The sequence below is a fragment of the Mesoplodon densirostris genome, chromosome 4 (genome assembly GCF_025265405.1).
Source record: "Mesoplodon densirostris isolate mMesDen1 chromosome 4, mMesDen1 primary haplotype, whole genome shotgun sequence".
NCBI classification, from domain to species: Eukaryota; Metazoa; Chordata; class Mammalia; order Artiodactyla; family Ziphiidae; genus Mesoplodon; species Mesoplodon densirostris.
The window spans coordinates 51,608,778-51,631,307 of NC_082664.1; the positions used below are offsets into that span (position 1 = coordinate 51,608,778).

General features: G+C 35.9%; 1 protein-coding gene across 3 annotated transcripts in view; it reads left to right on the forward strand.

The window, feature by feature from the left end:
* MAP4K5 (mitogen-activated protein kinase kinase kinase kinase 5) overlaps positions 1-22,530 on the forward strand; it is a 160,149-nt gene that overhangs the window by 58,529 nt on the left and 79,090 nt on the right. For all 3 annotated transcript variants that reach the window (XM_060096244.1, XM_060096242.1, XM_060096243.1), the window contains exons 4-10: positions 8,313-8,403; positions 8,893-8,957; positions 12,072-12,127; positions 17,245-17,292; positions 17,697-17,739; positions 18,508-18,580; positions 22,050-22,181. In XM_060096244.1, the coding sequence (XP_059952227.1) occupies positions 8,313-8,403; positions 8,893-8,957; positions 12,072-12,127; positions 17,245-17,292; positions 17,697-17,739; positions 18,508-18,580; positions 22,050-22,181 (508 nt within the window). The remainder of the gene's footprint in view (positions 1-8,312; positions 8,404-8,892; positions 8,958-12,071; positions 12,128-17,244; positions 17,293-17,696; positions 17,740-18,507; positions 18,581-22,049; positions 22,182-22,530) is intronic.

The window sequence follows — 22,530 nt, forward strand, 5'->3', positions numbered from 1 at the left end:
TTCATGCCCGTCTCTGATGTCCACACTGATAGCCGTGGCTCATGCCCGTCTCTGGAGCTCATTTCAGTGGTGCTCTGAATCCCCTCTCCTCGCACACCCCGAAACAATGGTCTCTTGCCTCTTAGGCAGGTCCAGACTTTTTCCTGGCCTCCCTTTTGGCTAGCTGTGGTGCACTAGCCCCCTTCAGGCTGTGTTCATGCAGCCAACCCCAGTCCTCTCCCTGGGGTCTGACATCTGAAGCCGGAGCCTCAGCTCCCAGCCCCCGCCCCCCCCCCCCGGTGGGTGAGCAGACAAGCCTCTCAGGCTGGTGAGTGCAGGTCGACACCGATCCTCTGTGTGGGAATCTCTCCGCTTTGCCGTCTGCACCCCCGTTGCTGCGATCTCCTCCATGGCTCCGAAGCTTCCCCCCCGCCACCCCCCGTCTCCACTAATGAAGGGTCTTCCTAGTGTGTGGAAACCTTTCCTCCTTCACAGCTCCCTCCCAGAGGTGCAGGTCCCATCCCTATTGTTTTGTCTCTGTTTTTTCTTTTTTCTTGTGCCCTACCGAGGTACGTGGTGAGTTTCTTGCCTTTTGGGAGGTCTGAGGTCTTCTGCCAGCGTTCAGTAGGTGTTCTGTAGGAGTTGTTCCTCATGTAGGTGTATTTGTGGGGAGGAAGGTGAAATCCACGTCTTACTCCTCTGCCGTCTTGAAGGTCTCCCCCACAAACCACTTTTGACACATTCATTCAGTCACGGCACTTTCTCCATACACTGCACAAACCTTTTTTTGTGTGTTTTGGTTGTGTTTTTACCTTTTTTGAAATAATAAAGCACGATATGCTGAAAATGTTGCTTTTTTTCTTCCAACTTCAGTATTAAAATGGCTACACAAAAATTCACCAATTTTGATGTCTTTTTGTAAATGCACGCTGATATGACAGCTGTCACATACAGTCTAACAAAATTGTTTTGCATGAAGTTAGGGACAAGTAAGTGCTACTAGAGCCATCTTATCAAAGAAACCGAATGAACCTTTTGGCCAACCCAATATTTGGGTAAATCTTCAAAAAGGAAGATATACCTATATAAAAAAATAATGAAAATGAAGATGATGTTTTGTGAGGTTCTAGAAAAGAAGTAAAATTCTGACCAACAATAGCAGGTGAGTTGGGAAGGGGTAATAGAGTTAATGCATTCTAAAGTTATTGTATTATTTGAGAGGAGAATAAAGATATGAATTATGTGTAACCTTTACCAAGGAAGGTATGTGTGTTAAAATTTCTAGGGTAACTTCTGAAGAATAGAGATAGAGGGTGTCAATTCCAAACTGGTTGTGGAGGGAAAAAAAAGACAAAAACAAACCAAACAACAACAAAAAACTCAATCTAAAAGAAGGTAAGACAGGACAAAAAGAAGTATAGAATATGGAACCAATAGAAATCACAAAATAAGAGGTAGATAGTTATCTATGTATTTCAGTAATTACTAGAAAAAGAATATTTAAATGACCTAGTTGACAGAAGAAGATTTTCAGACTAGAGTATTATGTTTTGTTAAAGTACTCTTCATGGTGTTTTTGTTTTTTAAATCAAACCAACACAGAATGGTTTGAAGTGGAAAATAAGTTCTCCTGGCTGCAAGTCTGTATTCCCTTTCACAGAAGTAACTACTATTTTTTTCCATTTCCTTCCAGACGTTTTCTATATATTGTTCTCCAGACTTCTTTTTTTGTCCTCTCACTTTACAAGTGTTGGAACATTTTTCCATGTTAACATATATTGCTGTTATTTGTTCTTGTTAATAGCTGCAGAGTATTTTGTTGTACAGAGGTAACATTCATTTAATCCCTTATTGATGTACATTTAGGTTATTTCCACATTTTTTTGCTGTTGGAATCAGTGTTGCAGTGAACATCTTTATATGTATTGTTGGGTATATAAAGTTTGATTAATAGTGCCAAGTGGCTTCCAAAAAGCGTGATCAGTTTTTCATTTTCACAAGTAGGTTTGAAAATATGTTTCTCAATACTGTCTCCAAAATATATATTACTGGGAATTGTAAAACTTCTGCAGAACTGATGGGATTAAAAAATAGCTTTGATTTGCGTTTCTTTAATTTGAGAATAAGCATCCTTTATAAGTTTATTGGCATTTATATTTCCTTTACTATGAAATACCCATCCATCCTCTTTTCTTAGCCTGCTGTTGATGGTGTCTATGAGAGTGGGGTTATTTGTGAAATACTTTTTGAAAGTTGATTTTGAAATTCCAAGATTCTTCTTTATCTCAGGATAATTTTTTATTATTTTTATGGAGTGCTTAGAAATGTCTGATGGAGGATACTAGTACTAGAAATTAGTTGGTGCAGTCCAAAGGATTCCTTTCAAAGACTTACAGCCAAGTTCAGAGATCCGGAATATGACATTGGTATCAGTTGTTATGTTTGGTTCTTCTTGGGCTAACATCCATAAAATGGATGTCCAGAAAGTCTACTCTACCTTTGACTGTATTCCATAGAAATGAGCAGTTCTTTCTGGATTTAATCTCTTCCTTGCTCTGATTTTGTTTATTTTTTAGTCCATGCTGTGTTGGCATTCCAATCATAGGCCACATCTCAGTAAGGTGGTTGTTCCTCTTTTGCTGGAAAGGAGGACGTAGTAGTAAGTACTTTGCCAGGGTCCTGGGAGTTACTCAGCCTCCTCCCAGATACTTGCTTTCCAGTTACCAGGATCCTTTTCTTTTTTTTTTTTTTTTAATTGGTTGCAGTTGGAAAGTCAGCTGGGGTTATGATGCAGCAACTCCAGAGATCACTTTCTGATTTTGGTTTAGGCTTCATAATGATGCCGTTTCCCTTTATGTCTTGGGCCAGGCGTTCCAGAAATTGGGATTGTCCTTTTCTTGCTGCAAACTGCCCTGTTGTTTGAAGCACTAAGTGACTCTTCCACACTATGGCTCATTCTTTAAGCCCTTTAAATTGATCTACGTCAGCAGCTATTTATGTAGTTATAGATATTGGTTTAATGAATTAACCTCAGTATTAAATTCATGATCTACTACCATATTGTTTCAGGGAGGGATATGATGAATCATACGGCTGCCTTTCATTTTGCCACGATCAGATTTTTAATACCTAGGACCCTTTTTGTTGTTGTTTTTAAAATCTGAGAGGCATATTGCTTTTAGTCATTTGCTAAGTACTATTTTTAGGACCCATTTGATTACCAAAACCCTTAAGAGGATATTGAATCCAAGTGTAATCCAAAGGACCCTTATTATACACGAGGGATGCAACCAGATTACTTCAGTTCATTCCCAGAGTGTGAACACTTAAGCCCTTTATGTCAACTTGCCAATAGTATCAAAAGGCCCTACAGTTCCAGTCTCTTACCTTCCAAGACTTCTACTCTTTCCGTATTATGTTTTTATAAATGTCTTAAGTGTGGCATTATTAGAGTCTAACTTAACGCTATTTTGGTGGACTGATTGTAGTAGAAGCAACTGGTAGCTAAGTAAACGGCTGGCATTGGCTAATTGTATCCAGAGCTAAGAAGTTGAAAGCAAAGACCAGACTCCAGAGTGACCCCAGATACTAAGGTCGTATCTTATAAAGTAGCATGTTTTGGGGAATGGGCTTCCTACTTCAGTTAAAAATTGTAGTTGAGGGTTGCCGTGTGCTGCTAGACAGGAGATGGCTTAGGAACAAGGGACAGCGGTAGAGTTTGTCCACCTTTAAAACTTGGTCTTCAGAATCTTGTAGTGCTTGTTACCCTTATTATTAGCAAATCTGTCTCTGAGGGTTAGCCTTGAAACACTGTGGTGAAGGCTGGGATCACTGAATGTGCCAAACTTAAACCCTAATGCAGTGGTTTTTTCAAAAAAATTAAAAACATAAATCCCTGTGTCAGTACCATCTAGAGGGACTTCCCTGGCGGTCCAGTGGTTAAGACTCTGCACTCCCAATGCAGGGGGCCCAGGTAAGATCGCTGGTCAGGGAACTAGATCCCGCATGCTGCAACTAAGAATCCCGAATGTGGTGATGAAGATCCTGCATGCCGCAACTAAGACCCGGCGCAGCCAAATATAATAAACAAACAAACAAACCATATAGAACTCTATAACTAATACTGCACTTTTCAGTTCTTTTTTACAGCTACCTCTCAGAGCTCAAGCCAGTCTTAAAAGCACTGAAAATCTGGACTGGTTCCACTATACCATCTCGAACACAGAGCTACTGTCTCTCTTTCTTCCCTATGGATCACCTTTCTGGCTGAAAGGGGACACTTGTTTTCTTCCTAGGACTATCAGGTTGAGTTCCCTAACACACAGCTGCCCTTATCAGAGAAGAAGGGCAAAAATACCCACACATTCTGTCTCTGGTGGATTTTTCCCTTCCTATATAAGGACATACTCATCAGCCAGGTTTTTAGTAGGACATTTCTAGGAACCTTAGCCACAGTCATTCATGGACTCTTATTCTGATATTCTACTTTTAATGTGATTCTCCTGTAACTAACAACTGACTCAGTTTTCCATGCTTCAGGTTTTCAAGACACCAAATGTGATTGGCTCATCCCATTTTTTAACATCATTTGTCCCACCTCAGTGCGTTCAGCAAGTAGAAAACCACAAGGCACACACAGTAGGTCCTGCTGCATGGAGGTGGATTCTCTTAGGAGGGCTGTGTTAGGCTGGCAGTGGTTAGTCCTTTAAAAAAAGTGCCATTAGCACAAGTAGGAAAGTCCAAAGAGAAAATTGATGTCTGAGAGAAGATGTGGAACCCTCAGGCGTATTAAATTCAAGGTGCTAGCAAGGCATTCTGGTGAAAATAACAGGTACCTAGTCAAAACTGCAGATATGGGGCTCTGATCCTCAACTACTGTAGTTGACTGCTGGGGTATGAAGAATGAAACTTCTCTTTTCTGAGAAAATAGCTTCTCAAAACCCATTTATGCATGAACAACAGAGCTGGAACCTACAGGCCTGAGGCCTCTGAACTTAGTGGATTTTATGCTGTATCTCAGTGAAAGGTAACAGTGATCTGGTATCACCCAATCAGAAAAATGAAATAAATCCTAATTTCAAGTAATTTTGATGAGGCTGATGTAAGCCATCAAAGAATAGCTATATCTGTGATAAGTAACTGTATTTAGCTTACTTGCCTTTCAGGATGAACTACAAAATACTATCTTTATGTAAAACTGCTTCATGGTACAATTTCGGTTCATAGAAGATTCTGCCCACTTTGCATTGAAGCTTAAGACAATACTGTGAAATAGATATTTGAATAACATACTCAAAACTGAAGTTTATTCACTAAGTTACGTGTATTAAAGAAGGCACAGTCCCCAAACATCTGAGTTATTAATGACCTGTTCTTGTGAATTCTAGCTTCTAGCTACAGTCATAAAAAGCTGTCGCTCAGTCTCACCAAGACCCTGTCTTTCCTGGCAGAAACCTCACGCAGCGACTACTGGGAGCACAGTTGTAGTGTGAAACTCAGCTGATTTTCCTGAAGAATTAGTGTCTGTTACTCGTAGTTTTAATTCAGCCGTATTATTGACTTTTACAGGTCAGTTTAAGAATTTAGACATCATTAAGAAGTTAGGCACCATTTTTAAAGTTACTCCTGTGAGAAAATATATTCTAAATCCTAGACCTAACTGAAGAATTGTTCAGCACAGCTCAGATATAAGACTTCTGTGCACATTTAAAAGTGATTATGTAGGGAATTCCCTGGCAGTCCAGTGGTTAGGACTATGCGCTTCCATTGCAGGGGGCACAGGTTGTTTTTGTTTTTTAATGTATTTATTTATTTATTTTTGGCTGCGTTGGGTCTTCGTTGCTGCAAGCTTTTTACTGTAATCTTCAGGAGTTATCCTGTACTTCTGCCTTGGTTGATAATGGGGAACATGAAATTATCATCTATTTTGGGTTATCTTAGATGATCCCCTTCTACTGGCAGATTATTTTTTAAATAATTTATTTAATTAATTTATTTTTGGCTGCATTGGGTCTTCGTTGCTGCACGCAGGCTTTCTCTAGTTGCGGCGAGTGCGGGCGACTCTTCATTGTGGTGTGTGGGCTTCTCATTGCGGTGGCTTCTTTTATTGAGAGTGCAGGCTCCAGGCGTGTGGACTCAGTATTTGTGGCCTGAGGGCTCAGTAGTTGTGGCTCGCGGGCTCTAGAGCACAGGCTCAGTAGTTGTGGCACACAGGCTTAGTTGCTCCATGGCAAGTGGGATCTTCCCAGACCAGGGCTCGAACCCCTGTCCCCTGCATTGGCAGGCGGATTCTTAACCCCTGCACCACCAGGGAAGTCCCTACTGGCAGATTATTAGGAAATTATTTTCTTTCTCTCTTTTTAGGAACTCTATTTGGTGCTTGCTGAAATAAATTTCTAATGGTAAAATGTTGCCACTGTGCACTTACGTTTAAGGTATATGTAACCATTCATGTAATACAGGTTTTCCCATTTTTAAAAATAAAAGCTAAATTTTCTTTAAAGATATTTGCTCAGATTTTTATTGTTAGAAAATTGTACCCTTATTTGATTTATCTAGTTCTTTAAAATTGGTAACACTAAATTATTTAACTGAATTATCAATTAATGTTAACTTGAAGGGACTGTTGAAAAGAGTGCCATAATGATTATAAATAAATTTGGTGTATCATATCTAAATTAAATACATGTATAAACCACATCAGTAATGACTGTTTTTTTTAAAAGGTATTTTATGGCATAGAAAAATATTTAAAGCTTTGTTTTGGCTCTGAATTGAAAGTTGTAATATAAGGGGAAAATATCTCTGATTTGTGTGAGAATTTTATTTGTTTATCTAAGGCCTAATTTCTAAGTTTTTCCTTCTTGGCCTTGTATGTTATTCTAAGATGACTTTTAAGTTAGAGCTAGAGCTTATCCGGACACCACTGGTTTTAAACGTGATGTTGTTTTACAAAAGACCATTACAAAACACTATCTAATAAAAAATATCTTATGGTGATGTCCTAACAAGGAACACTTTTGTTTGTATCTTTCTTGCCTCCAACATAGAATAATACTGCTGTTGCATTTATTCTGTGTCAAATATTGTATTAAATGCACTATATACTCTTTCTCACAGTGTTCCCAACTGAGGGACTTGCATAAACAGAAGCTTAGGGGCATGAGAATGTATTTAAAAAATGGCCAGCTGGGCTTCCCTGGTGGCGCAGTGGTTGAGAGTCTGCCTGCCGATGCAGGGGACGTGGGTTCGTGCCCCGGTCCGGGAGGATCCCACATGCCGCAGAGCGGCTGGGCCCTTGAGCCATGGCCGCTGGGTCTGCGCATCCGGAGCCTGTGCTTCGCAACGGGAGAGGCCACAACAGTGAGAGGCCCGCGTACCGCAAAAAAAAAAAAAAAAAAAAAAGAGGGCCAGCAACTGGTGTTACCAAAATGTAGGGAATGTTTCTGGAAAGTGGTAGATAAGGAAGCCAAACAGGTGGAATGAATTCAGATGATACTTTAATGGATTCATCTGTGATTCAGAAGAGTTAGATTGCCCAAGGTTACATTGCCAGTGAATGGCTGAATTGGCACTTGAATCCAGGTATGTCTAACCCAGACCTCGAGCTCTTCTTCATTATATTGCATTTATATAATACAAATGCAATCATTTTATCAACTTCTAAACTCCTTTTACTGGAGTGAAACACTTTCTATGCAAAATGAAGTTTGGTGGTGACAATGTCATTCTAGGCAGTATTCCCATATTAACCATAAAATTCCCATAAATAAGGAATATTTTATTTTAATATAACTTTTTCTAGTTAAACAACCCAAATAGGTTTTTGGTAGACAAATTGGAAAATCCAACTCAAAAAAGAAGAAAGCAAAGTTACTTTAAATTTTACCACCCAGACAAACATTGTGTATGTTTTTGAGACATTTTTTTCTGTATACATATGTACTTATATAATATATATATATAATATCCCTTTTTCACTTAATATATCATGAACATGTTTTCATATCAAAACATGTTTTAACTGTGTTGTAATATCTATGACTGTACCATAAGTTATTTTACCATGCTTTCATTATTAAGTAACACTGTAGAGAATATCATCTCTGCATATCTCAAGAAAATAAATGTTGAAGTGAAATTATGAGTTCTAGGATTTTATACATTTTTAAGGCTTCTGGCTTTATAGAAAGAATGTACCAGTGTACATTCCCATTAAAGTATTAAGAATGTCTAATTCTTCATCTCTGATACTTACTGTAAAGTTTTCCTTCTTATAGATAGAGACACAAAATGTAACATGGTGACCAAGTTATTATCATTTTGTTTTTCAGGAGATGATTTTTCTTTGATTCAACAAGAGATATTTATGGTTAAAGAATGTAAGCATTGCAACATTGTTGCCTACTTCGGGAGCTATCTCAGGTAAAAAACACAAAAACATCTACTCTGTCTTTGTATTTCATATTTCTTTGCTCACACACCCCCTCCCTTTCATGTAAGTGCTGTTTTGTATATAAATTTTAAAAATTATTTGTCTCAAGTTCTAAAATTTCTCAGGTCTTCTTATTGTCTACTCTTTTATATTAATGACAGTTTCATTTATTTATTTATACCTTATCTGGCAACCTTAATGAAATACTATGAATGATTACAAGTAAGTGTTTTAGCTTATAAAACTGATCACGTTCTAAACCATTTAAGGTGGGAACAAAGCTGAAATTAATATGCTTTTCTGTATCCTGAAGAAAGACTGCAAGGGCAGTTTCCTGTTGCAGTGTATCCTAAACCTGCAACGTATCCTAAACCTGCAGTGTATCCTAAACCTTTGTGTGCTGAAGAGTGACAGCCTTCAAGATATGTCTATTGTTGAGAATTACTAACTAATATAATTTTCTTTCTCTTTCATGTTAGTCGGGAAAAACTATGGATTTGTATGGAATACTGTGGTGGCGGATCACTTCAAGATATTTACCATGGTACTGTTAATTTGACTCCACATTTTAAAACTTTGACTTTAATGACTATTATTTGACATTTCTAGTTAACAAGGGATACTAACAGGTAGATTTACTGTTCTTCTGTCCTGCTCCTGGGTATTGCGTAAAAGAAACCTATATTTTATATTTTGTTGGTTATTCAGTTAAATTGCTGGAGCCTGAACTGAGAAATCGGAGAGTATGTGAACAATCCAGATTTTACTTTTCAGACGTAGTCTCTAGCAAGTCTTATGTAGTCTCTAGGGAAGTATTTTATCTACACACAAAACTGCCTAAACTTCCTTGTAAATTAGAGTTGAAATGCAAAGGGTGACCCTCACGTAAAGCAAATTACATGTCTAAATAATAACTTAAGCTGCTAACTAGGAAAACAATTTAGTTGTTGCTATAATATTTTTGTATTAAAAATATATAATTTTAAGAATTTGGAGTATTTTATTTAGCATTATGTTAATTTAGACAACTTTCTGAATTGAACTTTCCCTTATAATATTATATTATAATGACTATTCTCTTTTATTTTACCCCTGTTGTTGATTTTTAAAAATTATTGGTAGAAAACAGCTCTGTGCCACTTGATTTAAAATTCTTTTCTATGGGACTTCCCTGGTAGTCCAGTGAGTAAGACTCCCTGCTCCCAGTGCAGGGGGCCCGGGTTCGATCCCTGGTTGTGGAACTAGATCCCGCATGCATGCCGAGACTAAGAAGCCCACAAGCCTCAACTAAGAAGTTCACATGCCACAACTGAAACAAACAAAAGATCTCGCATGCTGCAACTAAAGATAACACGTGCCACAACTGAGACCTGGTACAGCCTAAATATTAAAGGGCTTCCCTGGTGGCGCAGTGGTTGAGAGTCCTCCTGCCGATGCAGGGGACACGGGTTCGTGCCCCTGTCTGGGAGGATCCCACATGCCGCGGAGCGGCTGGGCCTGTGAGCCATGGCTGCTGAGCCTGCGCGTCCAGAGCCTGTGCTCCACAACGGGAGAGGCCACAACAGTGAGAGGCCCGCGTACCGCAAAAAATAAATAAATAAATAAATAAAATTATTTTTTATGATTTTATGAAGAATTATCTTTTATATGAAGAATTTTTATCTAATATCAATATTTATAATTTTATCCACACTTTCACAGAATGAGAACTTGAAGATATGGATTAATAAAACTATGCAGTGGGCATTTTTTATTTATTTTACTACTTACCCTTTTAAATTGAAAGAATAGTTTTGAGACATTAATTTTATTTCTTTATGAAATTTCTGCTTTCCATTATTAAACCTGCTATTTATTGAATTAAATTGAATCTAAAAATATTCATCCCTGTAAATAATATACTAGATAGCATAGTAATCAAGAATAACTACACCTATAATAACTGTTAATAAAGTGGTTTCCCTTCTTTTACTCCTATTTTATCAAGTTACTGTGAATCAAAATTTTATGTTCCTGAGGAGGTGTAGAGAACCAGTGATTAAAATATGTAGTAAAATATTTTCTTAAGTAAAGATTACATGTAAGTGTATCTGATTTTGATTTCACTGTCAGCAAATACCACCCCGGATTTCAAATATTCTTTCATGATATTGGAAGGCATATTTTCAAAGCCCCTAGTTGGGTACTTGCAGAAGGATTTTATATTTCATAGGAGAGATTTGGTTGTCAGAAGTGACCTAATTGCTTTTTGGATACTTAGGTAAGGTATTGGATCAAGCTCCTTGTTTCGATAGATATAGTAAAGAATTATGCTAAGGAAATAATATCTTGACTTTTAAAAAAAGTATATGATGCCTTTTAGTATATTTCAACAGTCCATCCCTTTATGGTCCTCTAACTTGTGTATGTAACTAATTAATTATATATGTTTTTCTCATTTGGGAGCTTTATTGTTTAAAATATTGTTCAGGATTGAGATCATGTCCATTGCTTTGTATAGAACATCCTGTGATGTCTAGTACTGTGCTTTGCACATTATGGGTGCTTAATATTTTCACTGTCCAAAGTTGTTACGGAACAAATCTTCCATTTTTTTTTTAAACATCTTTACTGGAGTATAATTGCTTTACAAGGTTGTGTTAGTTTCTGCTGTATAACAAAGTGAATCAGCTATATGTATACATATATCCCCATATCTCCTCCCTCTTGTGTCTTCCTCCCACCCTCCCTATCCCACCCCGCTAGGTGGTCACAAAGCACCGAGCTGACCTCCCTGTGCTATGGGACTGCTTCCCACTAGCTATCTGTTTTACATTTGGTAGTGTATATATGTCCATGCCACTCTCTCACTTCGTCCCAGCATACCCTTCCCCCTCCCTGTGTCCTCAAGTCCATTCTCTACGTCTGCCTCTTTATTCCTGTCCTGCCCCTAGGTTCTTCAGAACCATTTTTTTTGATTCCATATATATGTGTTAGCATACGGTATTTGGTTTTCCCTTTCTGACTTACTTCACTCTGTATGACAGTCTCTAGGTCCATCCACATCACTACAAATAACTCAATTTTGTTTCTTTCTATGGCTGAGTAATATTCCATTGTATATATGTGCCACATCTTCTTTATCCATTCAGCTGTCGATGGACACTTAGTTTGCTTCCATGTCCTGGCTATTGTAAATAGAGCTGCAATGAACATTGTGGTACATGACTCTTTTTGAATTATGGTTTTCTCAGGGTATATGCCCAGTAGTGGGATTTCTGGGTTGTATGGTAGTTCTATTTTTAGTTTTCTGAGGAACCTCCATTCTGTTCTCCATAGTGGCTCTATGAATTTACATTCCCACCAACAGTGCAAGAGGGTTCCCTTTTCTCCACACCCTCTCCAGCATTTATTGTTTGTAGATTTTTTGATGATAGCCATTCTGACTGGTGTGAGGTGGTACCTCATTGTAGTTTTAAATCTTCCATTTTTAAAGTACATTTAAAATTTTTCAACTTTACTTTTTTGTTGTTTCCTGATTATAAGAATAATATGTGCTCATGAGGAGAAGTCACCCAATGACTTATACAGAAGTTTTATAATTGTTTCTCATTTTTAAAATGTTTTTAATCTGTTGTATTCAAGTGTATAACGATGTGGTCTCTTTTTTTCTTTCTAGTTACAGGACCATTATCAGAATTGCAAATAGCCTATGTATGCAGAGAAACTTTACAGGTACTATGTTTGCTTATGTAGATAGAAGTGCAGTTCTAGTTTCACAGTTGAAAATGATAAAATGGTGATCTGCCCCAAAGAAAAAGAGTAAACCGAATTTTTCTGTTAACCTCTCGTAATTCTGTAAGCCTAGTTATTTCTTTTGTGAATGAGTCCCAGAAATTCATTTAAGTTGATGCTGGTATACACAATGGTTATGTTTGGTGTTCTACTTTGTAGTGCTTAGCCCTCAATTGCTGCAAAGCTGAGGAAAGCCATAGGTGTGAATTGTTTTTCATGAATGAATCACCAGACCTCTCAATTATAACAACTTGTGTAAGCTTTCCCTTCAAGTTTTATCGCAGTAAAAGGAGTCCTTTTGCAAAAGACATGAGTTCTTTTACCATTTCTCCCAAAATGAGAGTAAAGTTGCATAACAATAACCCAGAATGTTATCTGGAAATCTTTGTTCTGTGTAATATTAGTAAGTGCTGTCGTTATCAGAATCCTTTTTAGAAGCTTCTAAACATCGTATTAAGTTGAGATTTCTTTACTTCCTTATTTCACATCCTGTGAGAGCTTTTAGTATGTTAAAGTAGGTTATGAATCTTCAATAGGTATATAGAGTATGCAGCATTTCTTCCAATTTATTTTGTTAGTTCCTTGAAAGATTACTGATTGAAAAAATTAGCAGTTAATAATTTTGTTCATATACTTTAAGGCATTTAATTTAGGAAGCAAGATTAAGTAGTAGGGACTGTGTTTTTTATTTTGGCAATTCACAACTGATACTTGTTAATTGTTGCTTCTATCTCTACATTTCCTAGATTGTGTAATTTGTTTAGAAGTGAAATTGATGTTCTATATGTTACTCTTCCATATTTTAGAAATTGGGAATTTGACCTGATTTAAGAGAAAGTTCTAGTCATTTCCAAAAGAGTTGGTTTCCACATGCTTTAAAATTTTATTGTTAGATAAATTTGAAAGTAAACATATTTATAAATAATTTATATTTCTGTAATATTTACATAACAAAGAAATTTGCTTTTTTTTATATCCATATAAAATAGAAACCTAATCATGGACTCAGAGCAGAAAATTGTTGACAGATTAGTGTTCTTTATGTTTTAATTTCCAAAGGTCACTGCCTGTTTAAGTAATGGACAGAGTACTGAATGGAGGTAGAAAACAAAACAAAAACTTGTGTTTGCAGTCTGGCCCTGGTATATGACCATGATCTCATCTATGGTTGTAGTTCCCCAAGTATAAAATGAAGCTCTAGAAGGGATGACCTCCAATATATTAGTTCCAATTTTAAAATTCTCTTATGCTGACAAAGTTCCACATCTAATGTCTTGTCAACCGGTGAATGGATAAAGAGGCATGGTTTATAAATACAGTGGAGTATTATTCAGCCATAAAAAAAGAAATCCTGTCATTTGTTACAACACAGATGAACCTGGAGGACATTATGCTAAGTGAAATGAGCCAGGCACAGAAAAACAAATATTTGTGTGTAGAATCTCAGTTATAAGTAGAATCTAAAAAAGTTGAACTCACAGAACAAAATCCTCAACTTCCACCTTAAGAAGCTAGAAAAAGGTGATCAAATTAAAGCCAAAGTAAGCAGAGGAAGGAAATAATAACGATCATGGTGGAAATCCGTGAAATAGAAAGCAGAATAATACAAGAAAGATCAATTAAACCAAAATCTCATTCTTTAAGAAAATCAATAAAATTGATAAACCAGATTATCAGGAAAAATAAAAAGAGAAGATGCAAGGTACCAATATTTGGAATGAATGGAGGGGCATTATGACAGAATCTACAAATATTAAAAGGATGACAATGATATTCAGTAGCCAAGGAATATTATGAACAACTTTATACCAAAAAAACCTGCAGTTTAGATGAAATGGAAATGGACAGTGTCCTTGAAAGGCACAAACTATCATAGCTCAATTAGAAATCATCTGGATAGTCCTCTATCCCCACAAAGAACAGTCCAAGCCAGATGATGTCATGGATAAATTCTACCAAACATTTAAGGAAGAAATAATGCCAATTCAACACAAACTCTTCTAGAAAATTGAAGAGTAGAGAATACCTCCCAGATCATCTTATGGGTCAGCATTGCTCTGAAACCAAAATCAGAATTTACAAAAGAACAAAACTGTGAACTAATATCCTTCATGAACGTTTAATAGATACAAAAATTAAAAAGGAAAATAAAAGGATAGCAAAGGTAATCCAACAATATATAAAAAGATAATACATCATAAACAAGTGAGGTTTATGCTAGAAGGCAGTGTTGATTTAACATTCAAAAATCATTTCAAGGGGCCTCCCTGGTGGCGCAAGTGGTTGGGAGTCCGCCTGCCGATGCAGGGGATACGGGTTCGTGCCCCGGTCTGGGAGGATCCCATGTGCCGCGGAGCAGCTGGGCCCGTGGGCCATGGCCGCTGAGCCTGCGCGTCCGGAGCCTGCGCGTCCGGAGCCTGTGCTCCGCAACGGGGGAGGCCACAACAGTGAGAGGCCCGCATACCGCAAAAAAAAAAAAAAAAAAAAATCATTTCAAGTAATTGATTATATTAGCAAACAAAAAGAGAAGCAAAACCATGTGATCATCTAAATAGACACACAAAAATGCATTTAGCTAAATCCAACATTTATTTCTGATAAAAATTCTTAGCATACTGAGTAAAGAAAGGAACTCATTCAGCCTGCTAAAGAGCACCTGTGGCAAACTTATGACTAAATCATATTTAATGGTAAAAGACTAGATTCTTTCCCACAAAGGCCAGTCAAACAAAGCAAAGATGTCTGCTTTCACCACTTCTTTTTAACATAGTACTAGGAGGTTTAGCCAGGACAAAAAGCAAAAGCAATGAAATAAAAGGCATCTAGACTAGAAAGTAAGAATTAAAACTGCCTTTATTCACAGACCACATAACCATCTTTGTAGAAAATGGAATAGAATCTACAAAGTATCTACTAGAACTAGTGAGTGAGACTAGGAAGGTTGCAAGATTCAAGATCAATATACAAAATCAATTGGATTTCCATACACTAGCAACAGTCAGAAATTAAAATAAAAAATACAATTTATAATAGCAAAAATATGATACTCTTAGGGATATATTTGACAAAGATGCATAAATACCTATATACTAAAAACTATAAAACTGCTTAGAGAAATAAAAGAAGACCTAAGTAAACTGAGAGCTTTGCTATCTGTAGTATTCCTATATTCATGGATCAGAAAGTTCAGTACAATTAAGATATCAGTTCTCCCCAAATTGACGTATAGATTCAACGCAGTTCCAATCAAAATCAAAGGAAGCTCTTTTTTTCCCCTCTAGAAATTGACAAGCTGATTCTAAAATTCCTACAGAAACCCAAAGGAACTGGAATAGTCAAACAATTGTGAAAAAGAACAAAAAAATTTGAGGGCCAACAGGAGCAATTTCAAGACTTATAAAACTACACTAACAAAGCATAGTAGTAAGCATTGGCATAAGGGTAAATAAGTAGTTCAGTGGAACAGAATAGAAAGACCAGAAGTAATTCCATGCATATATGGCTACTGATTTTTGACAAAGGAGAAAGGATAGGTTTTTCAATAAATGGTTTTGGAATAATTGAACTTATTATTATAAGTTCAGACACATGATCTAAATATAAAACCTCCAACTAGAACTTCTAGAAGAAAACATAGAAAATTTTTCCATCTTAAGTTAATAAAAGCCTTTTCGAACATAGCACAAAAAGCATGATCCATAAAAGAAAAACTTGGCAAATTTGACTTTGTCAAAATTTAAAACTTCTGCTTTTCAAGACACACTGTTAAGAGAATAAAAAGACAAGCTACAGGCCAGAGGAAGATATTTGCAAAGTATAAATCTGATTAAGGACTTGTATCCAGAGTATATAAAGAACTCTCAAAACTCAATAATAGGAAAACAACCACCAAATAAACAAATGGACAAAAGATTTAAACAGATGCTTCACCAAAGAAGCTGTATAGATGGCAAATAAGGACATGGAAAAGATGCTCAATATTAGGGCCTCCCTGGTGGCGCAGTGGTTGAGAGTCCGCCTGCCGATGCAGGGGATACGGGTTCGTGCCCCGGTCTGGGAGGATCCCATATGCCGCGGAGCGGCTGGGCCCGTGAGCCATGGCCGCTGGGCCTGCGCGTCCAGAGCCTGTGCTCCGCAACGGGAGAGGCCACAACAGTGAGAGGCCCGCATACCGCAAAAAAAAAAAAAAAAAAAAAAGAAAAAAAAAAAGATGCTCAATATCATTAGTTATTAGAAACGTGTGAATTAAAACTACAATGAGATACCACTACACACCAGTTAGAATGGCTAAAATTAAAAAGACTGACCTTTGGAAGGTTGGTGAGAATGTGGATTAACTAGAACACTGCTAGTTTCAGTGTAAAACAGTACAACTGCTTTGGAAGACAGTTTGGCAGTTGCCTAAAAGTTTAAACTTGTTCCACCATCTGATCCAGCCATTATACTCCTAGGTATTTACCCAAGAGGGAAAAATCATACAAATACTTGACATAAATCTTCAAAGCAGGTTTATATATAATAGCCAAAAGCTGGAAACAGCCCAGCAACCCAAATGTCTATCAACAGGTGAATAAATAAACAAATTCTGTAATATCTGTACAGTGGAATGCTACTCAGTAATAAAAAAGAATGAAATATTGATAACACACTAACAAGGAATGTCAGATTAATTATTGTGAATGAAAGAAGCCAGATAAAAAAGAATATACTGTATGATTCCATCTACATAAAACTCTAGAAAATTTTGGAAGTATTTATAGCAACAGAGTATATCAGTGTTTATGTGTGGGAGGAACTTTTGGGAGTGATGAATATGTTCATTATCTTGATTGTGGTGACAGGTGTCATAGTAAAATATTTCTGATTTTTATCAGAAAATGAATTCAAAAGTCTTAAAATACAGTAAACATTGATTAATAAGAAGAAACACATCTAGGTTTTTTTCCCCTCAAATAAAGGACATTCTAGTTTTTCTTATTCAATAAGATCTTTAACTAGAAATTTAGATGTAAAGTTTGTAGTTTTGCTAATGCATACTTTTTTTTTTTAAACTTCAGGGTCTTGCCTATTTGCATACTAAAGGCAAAATGCATAGAGATATCAAGGTAAGTTTATTTAACTCAATTTAAACTCAATATGTTTAAGACTCAAAGGCATAGAGAACAGACCTGTGGTTGCCTGGGGGTGAGGGGAGGACTGGGAGTTTGGGATTAGCAGGTGCAAACTATTATATATAGGATGGATAAATAAGGTTCTACTGTATAGCACAGGGAACTATATTCAATATCCTAAGATAAACCATAATGGAAAAGAATATTAAAAAAAAGAATGTCTCTATGTGTATAACTGAGTCACTCTGCTGTACAGCAGGGATTAGCACAACACTGTAAATCGACTACACTTCAATAAAAGAATAATAATAATAATAAATTCAATATGTTTAAATTGATAATTTTATTGAAAGGAACTTTATGATGCTAATTTAATGGTATTTGTATTTTTGTTTTAGGGTGCAAATATTTTATTGACAGATCATGGTGATGTAAAATTAGGTATGTTATTTCAAATTCCTAAAATTTTTTTTCAAAAAATTTTTGTATAATTTTAAATGAGAATAACATTATACAAATTTAATATTCATATGAAGAGCCACAATAATGTTTATCTTTTGACCCAGTAATTTTACTTTATTCAGTTTAAGGAAGTTAATCCTAAAGATAAAAAATCCATATTTGCTAAAGTATTAATCATAACATTATTTATAATAGGGAAAAAATGGAAACATAGGTCTAGCAGTAGAAAAACTGTTAAACTGTTATAGATCAACTTATGGAACATTATTCAGTCATCAAAATTAATAGTTAAGAAGAATAAGAGTAAAATCCCCTAATGTGTTAAATGACAAAAATGAACTATGTGAGTCTTTAGTTTTTTACAACCATGTTTAATAGCAATAAAAGAAGTTTATACATAGAAAAAGGGACTTTGAAAAATACCACCAAAATTCTAACCTGGTTGTGTTAGAATAAAAGCAATCCAGGTGGATTTTTTTTTTCCAACTTAGGGTACTTGTAATGGAAATTTTTTTATTATCTGTGTTCTTAGTGAAGTATGTTTTCATTCTAATAAAATACCAATAAGTTATTTTCTTCTAATGATTATGTTTTGAACTAAGTAAGAAGAGATTTAGGTATTCAATATATATACATTTAGTATTACTATCTGAATTATTAATAATGGCGTCCCTGAGTGTAAAATATAGAAATGGTGGTGGTTTTATTGAAAACCAAAATTTTCTGTTCTGTTTTTTTCCCCACCAGCTGACTTTGGTGTGGCTGCAAAAATAACAGCTACCATTGCCAAGAGAAAATCTTTCATTGGAACCCCTTATTGGTAAGATATTATTATAATTGTATTTTGTGCATTTTTATTTCTTCAAGGTTAGTGATCAGCATTGTTGCTTAGTAATACAGTTCATACTTGACTGGAGTCTGGAGACTTGCATGCTCCTTGACACTATCATAGGTCTGATTGGGTTAGGGAATTTTGATACTCATTTCCATTGCCCAGCTTTCCCTGTGTTAAAGTGCTAATAATTCCTACTGTCCCTCGGATGCTGTGTTGAGAGGACTCATAGGTGGAGATTTTCAAAAGAAAATTGTATTACAATCTTTTGTCATTTTATTACCCTTTCTTTGGTATTGCTTCTGTTTTAATCTAGGACTTCACTTTCTTGTTAAAACTCATGCATCCTACACTACCATTAGTCCTCACCAGCCACCCTACTTCTAATGCATCCTACCTATTACTAACAAAATAATCTTTCTAAAACACTGCTTTCATTAATGAAGTTAGATAATTGAAATATAATAAAAAGCATAGTAATAAACCTTAATGTGAAAAATAATTTAATGAGTATTATAAAAGTGACATTTAAAGTTTATGTGAAAGATTGGATTCTTTAATATACAGTGCTTGGATAATTTATTATTTGGAAAGAATTTTAAAGTAGCTCCATACTTCATACCTAACACAAAAATAAATTGTAGATGGAGCCTCAAAGAGTTATTGATCAGGGATGATATTTATACTAGATTTGATGTGTCCAGTCTTTTAATCTCATTAGCAAGTTTTTATATAAAGGTTTTTTGTTTTGTTTTTTTGGGGGGGCTGCGTTGGGTCTTTGTTGCTGCGCGTGGACTTTCTCTAGTTGTGGTGAGCGGGGGCTACTCTACATTGTGGTGCGTGGGCTTCTCATTGCTATGGCTTCTCTTGTTGCAGAGCACGGGCTCTAGGCACACACGCTTCAGTAGTTGTAGCACGTGGGCTCAGTAGTTGTGGCTTGTGGGCTCTAGAGTGCAGGCTCAGTAGTTGTGGTGCTCAGTTACTTCGCGGCATGTGGGATCTTCCCGGACCAGGGCTCACACCCGTGTCCCCTGCATTGGCAGGCGGACTCTTAACCACTGTGCCATCAGGGAAGCCCTATATAAAGTTTTAAAACTCACATTGCTAATACTTTTTCTTTAAAAAAAAAATTCACAAGTTATACATTAAAAATTCTCACTTCGATTTTCAGAAGTTGTGTATGGAAATAGTTAAATATAAAGATGAAACCAAAAGAACTGTCAGTGACTGACTGCTTCAAGAGTTGAGTAAGCCTTTCTTGGCATAAAAGCATAAAACATTGCTAGATTTGTTTGATAGTTTTAACTACATGAAAATTTAAGGCTTCTATACGTCCACCAGCTTAAAAAAAAGTAAAAGGCAAGTAACAAATCAAGAAATAAAATATGACAAATTAGGTTTTAATATCGTTAATATATAAGTTCTTAACAATTCAATAAAAAGAATGTTTCTGATAATTAGAAGCAGTTATTAAAATATATGAAATCTCATAAAATATGAAAATTGTTTCCCCCAATGATGACCAAAACTGTACATTAAATAAACAATGATATTCTTTTCTATCAAATTAAAAAATATTTGGAATCATAGGTAATACCTATGACTATCACTAAATATTTGACAGTGAAAGTGGAAATTAGTAGAACAGTTTTGAAGGATAATTTGGCAGTAATGTTTTTCAGAAACCTTAAGCAATGTTTATGTTCTTTAGTCTCAATTCTGCTTGTAGTAATTTATCAGAGGGGCATAAATTGATATATGAAAAGTTTTATCACATTACTTTAATAATGAAAAATTGAGAGAAAGTATGCATATGTAACAGGAATTATAAAGAAATTATGTACAGTCATTCAAGTCAATGGGATAAGTTGCTGATATTAAAAATCATTTGTAAAAGATGAATGGTCAGTGGATAGGCTCATGACTGTTGACAACAGTCCTGGTCAGTTTGGCGCTCAGTTAGCCACCACTGATTCTAGTGGGCACAGGAGATGAAATCTATGTTTCCTCTGGATTCCAGCTCAACTTCCTTACTCTGTGAAACTTGCCTGTAATCATCTTGTTCCATGGTGATCATTTTCTTCTCTTTAATCCTATACCCATATGTAGTACTTGCATGTAGCATGTACGTCTACATGTTGCATTTTTGATATAGGTGTTTTATATCCTTAACCACACTTAAGTTGAGAAACATTGTGTTATATAAGTTTGTGTAACCTAACTGCACATAAAAACAACTTCTACCTTGTGGATATTCAACATAAATTAAAAATAATTTAAAAATTATAAACATTCAAAAAATAAAAGTGTATTTCCCCTGAGCAATATCACCTATGCTTTATAACTTCAGATGACATCATTATACACCATCGACTCCCAAATAGATAACTCCAACTCAGCTACTCAATTGACCTTCAGTCTTATATATACTCAACAGTTGTTTGATAATAGCACTAATTCAGTATCCACAAGCATTTTATACTCAAATCAGTCTCTTCAGTCAGCCCCTTTCATTCTATGCCCCCTGCCACTGCCTTTGAAACGTCCTTTATTTTTCCCTTGTGTTTTTCAGATAGGCTGCTAACTCATCTACCTGATTCTGGTTTCACCTCTTCTCACACTATCCTTTATGTTGCCATGAGTTTTATATCATAATTAAATCTTTCATTTTTACAGTAAAGTCTAAACTTCCTTATATAATCAGTAGACCATACATTATCTAGCCTCTGTCTCTGAGGTTTATTTTCTGAATACATTCTAGACCCTCTCAAACTGTGATGAATGACCTTGTTTTATTTTTTTTCATTTTCTGTCCATCACAGACATACATTTATAAAATAAATTAAAAATAAGCTACTAAAAAATGACCATTTATCTGGATGAGAATACCCACTCTCAGTTTCTGCACTTATCACAGACTGATAACAAGCTGTTTATGGCCCTACCTGTCTGTAGATCATATATTGAGTAGCACTGTCCTATCACCTTTCCAGGTGTTCAGTGCTCTCCTATCCCCCTGCATTTGTACTTGATTCCTCTGACTAAAATGTCCAGGTTCCTCAAGCCCCCTTAGCTCCCTGCTAATTCATTCTATAAATCTCTCCTCCTTTGGGAGCTTTTCTCTGACCTTCACAGAGATTTAGGTGTTCTTTTTCTTTTCCCATGTTATAAAACAAGATTCACAAAACAGAAACTAAAGTAAGACAACACAGTTTTTCCTCAGAGCAACAGTATTCAGAGGAGAAGATTCAAGATTTTTAAATAATAAGTTTTAAAAGAGTGTGTGTATCTGTGTATATATGTCGTCTTATATTAAGTCTTTTCTAGTAAAGTTTCTTCTTTCCTAGTAAATGCCTCTCAGCCTCTTTCCCTCCAAGAAGTCTAGTGAATATAACAAAGAACAGATTTCATATCATTTTTTAAAAATAAAAATGTTATATTAATTGATTCCTTCTAGGATGGCCCCAGAAGTTGCAGCAGTAGAAAAGAATGGTGGCTACAACCAACTCTGTGATATCTGGGCAGTAGGAATAACAGCAATTGAACTTGGAGAGCTTCAGCCACCTATGTTTGATCTTCATCCCATGAGGTGTTCTCAGTATTTACAATTATGCAGTGACTAGTAAGGTCTTCAGGGAGAGTGAAATACTCATAACCTGGGTATTCCAAGCTCATTTTAAAATATGTTGAAATAGTGAAAGTGTTCTGAGGGATTTAAGGATAATCTCATCTAAAACCTGATCTCTCTTGTATTGCTACTTCTAAGACAACATAGAGTGAATCATCTATACTGTCTGAAGCGTAAAACAAATTTCCTTTAAAAATCATACTAGGATATAGCAGTTATCGTTTAAAAAAGTCTTTTTAAGTCTTTACTTATTCTTCTGTTAATTAAAAATGGGTTTTTTTGTCCTAAGTGGATCTATAAACAGATGATA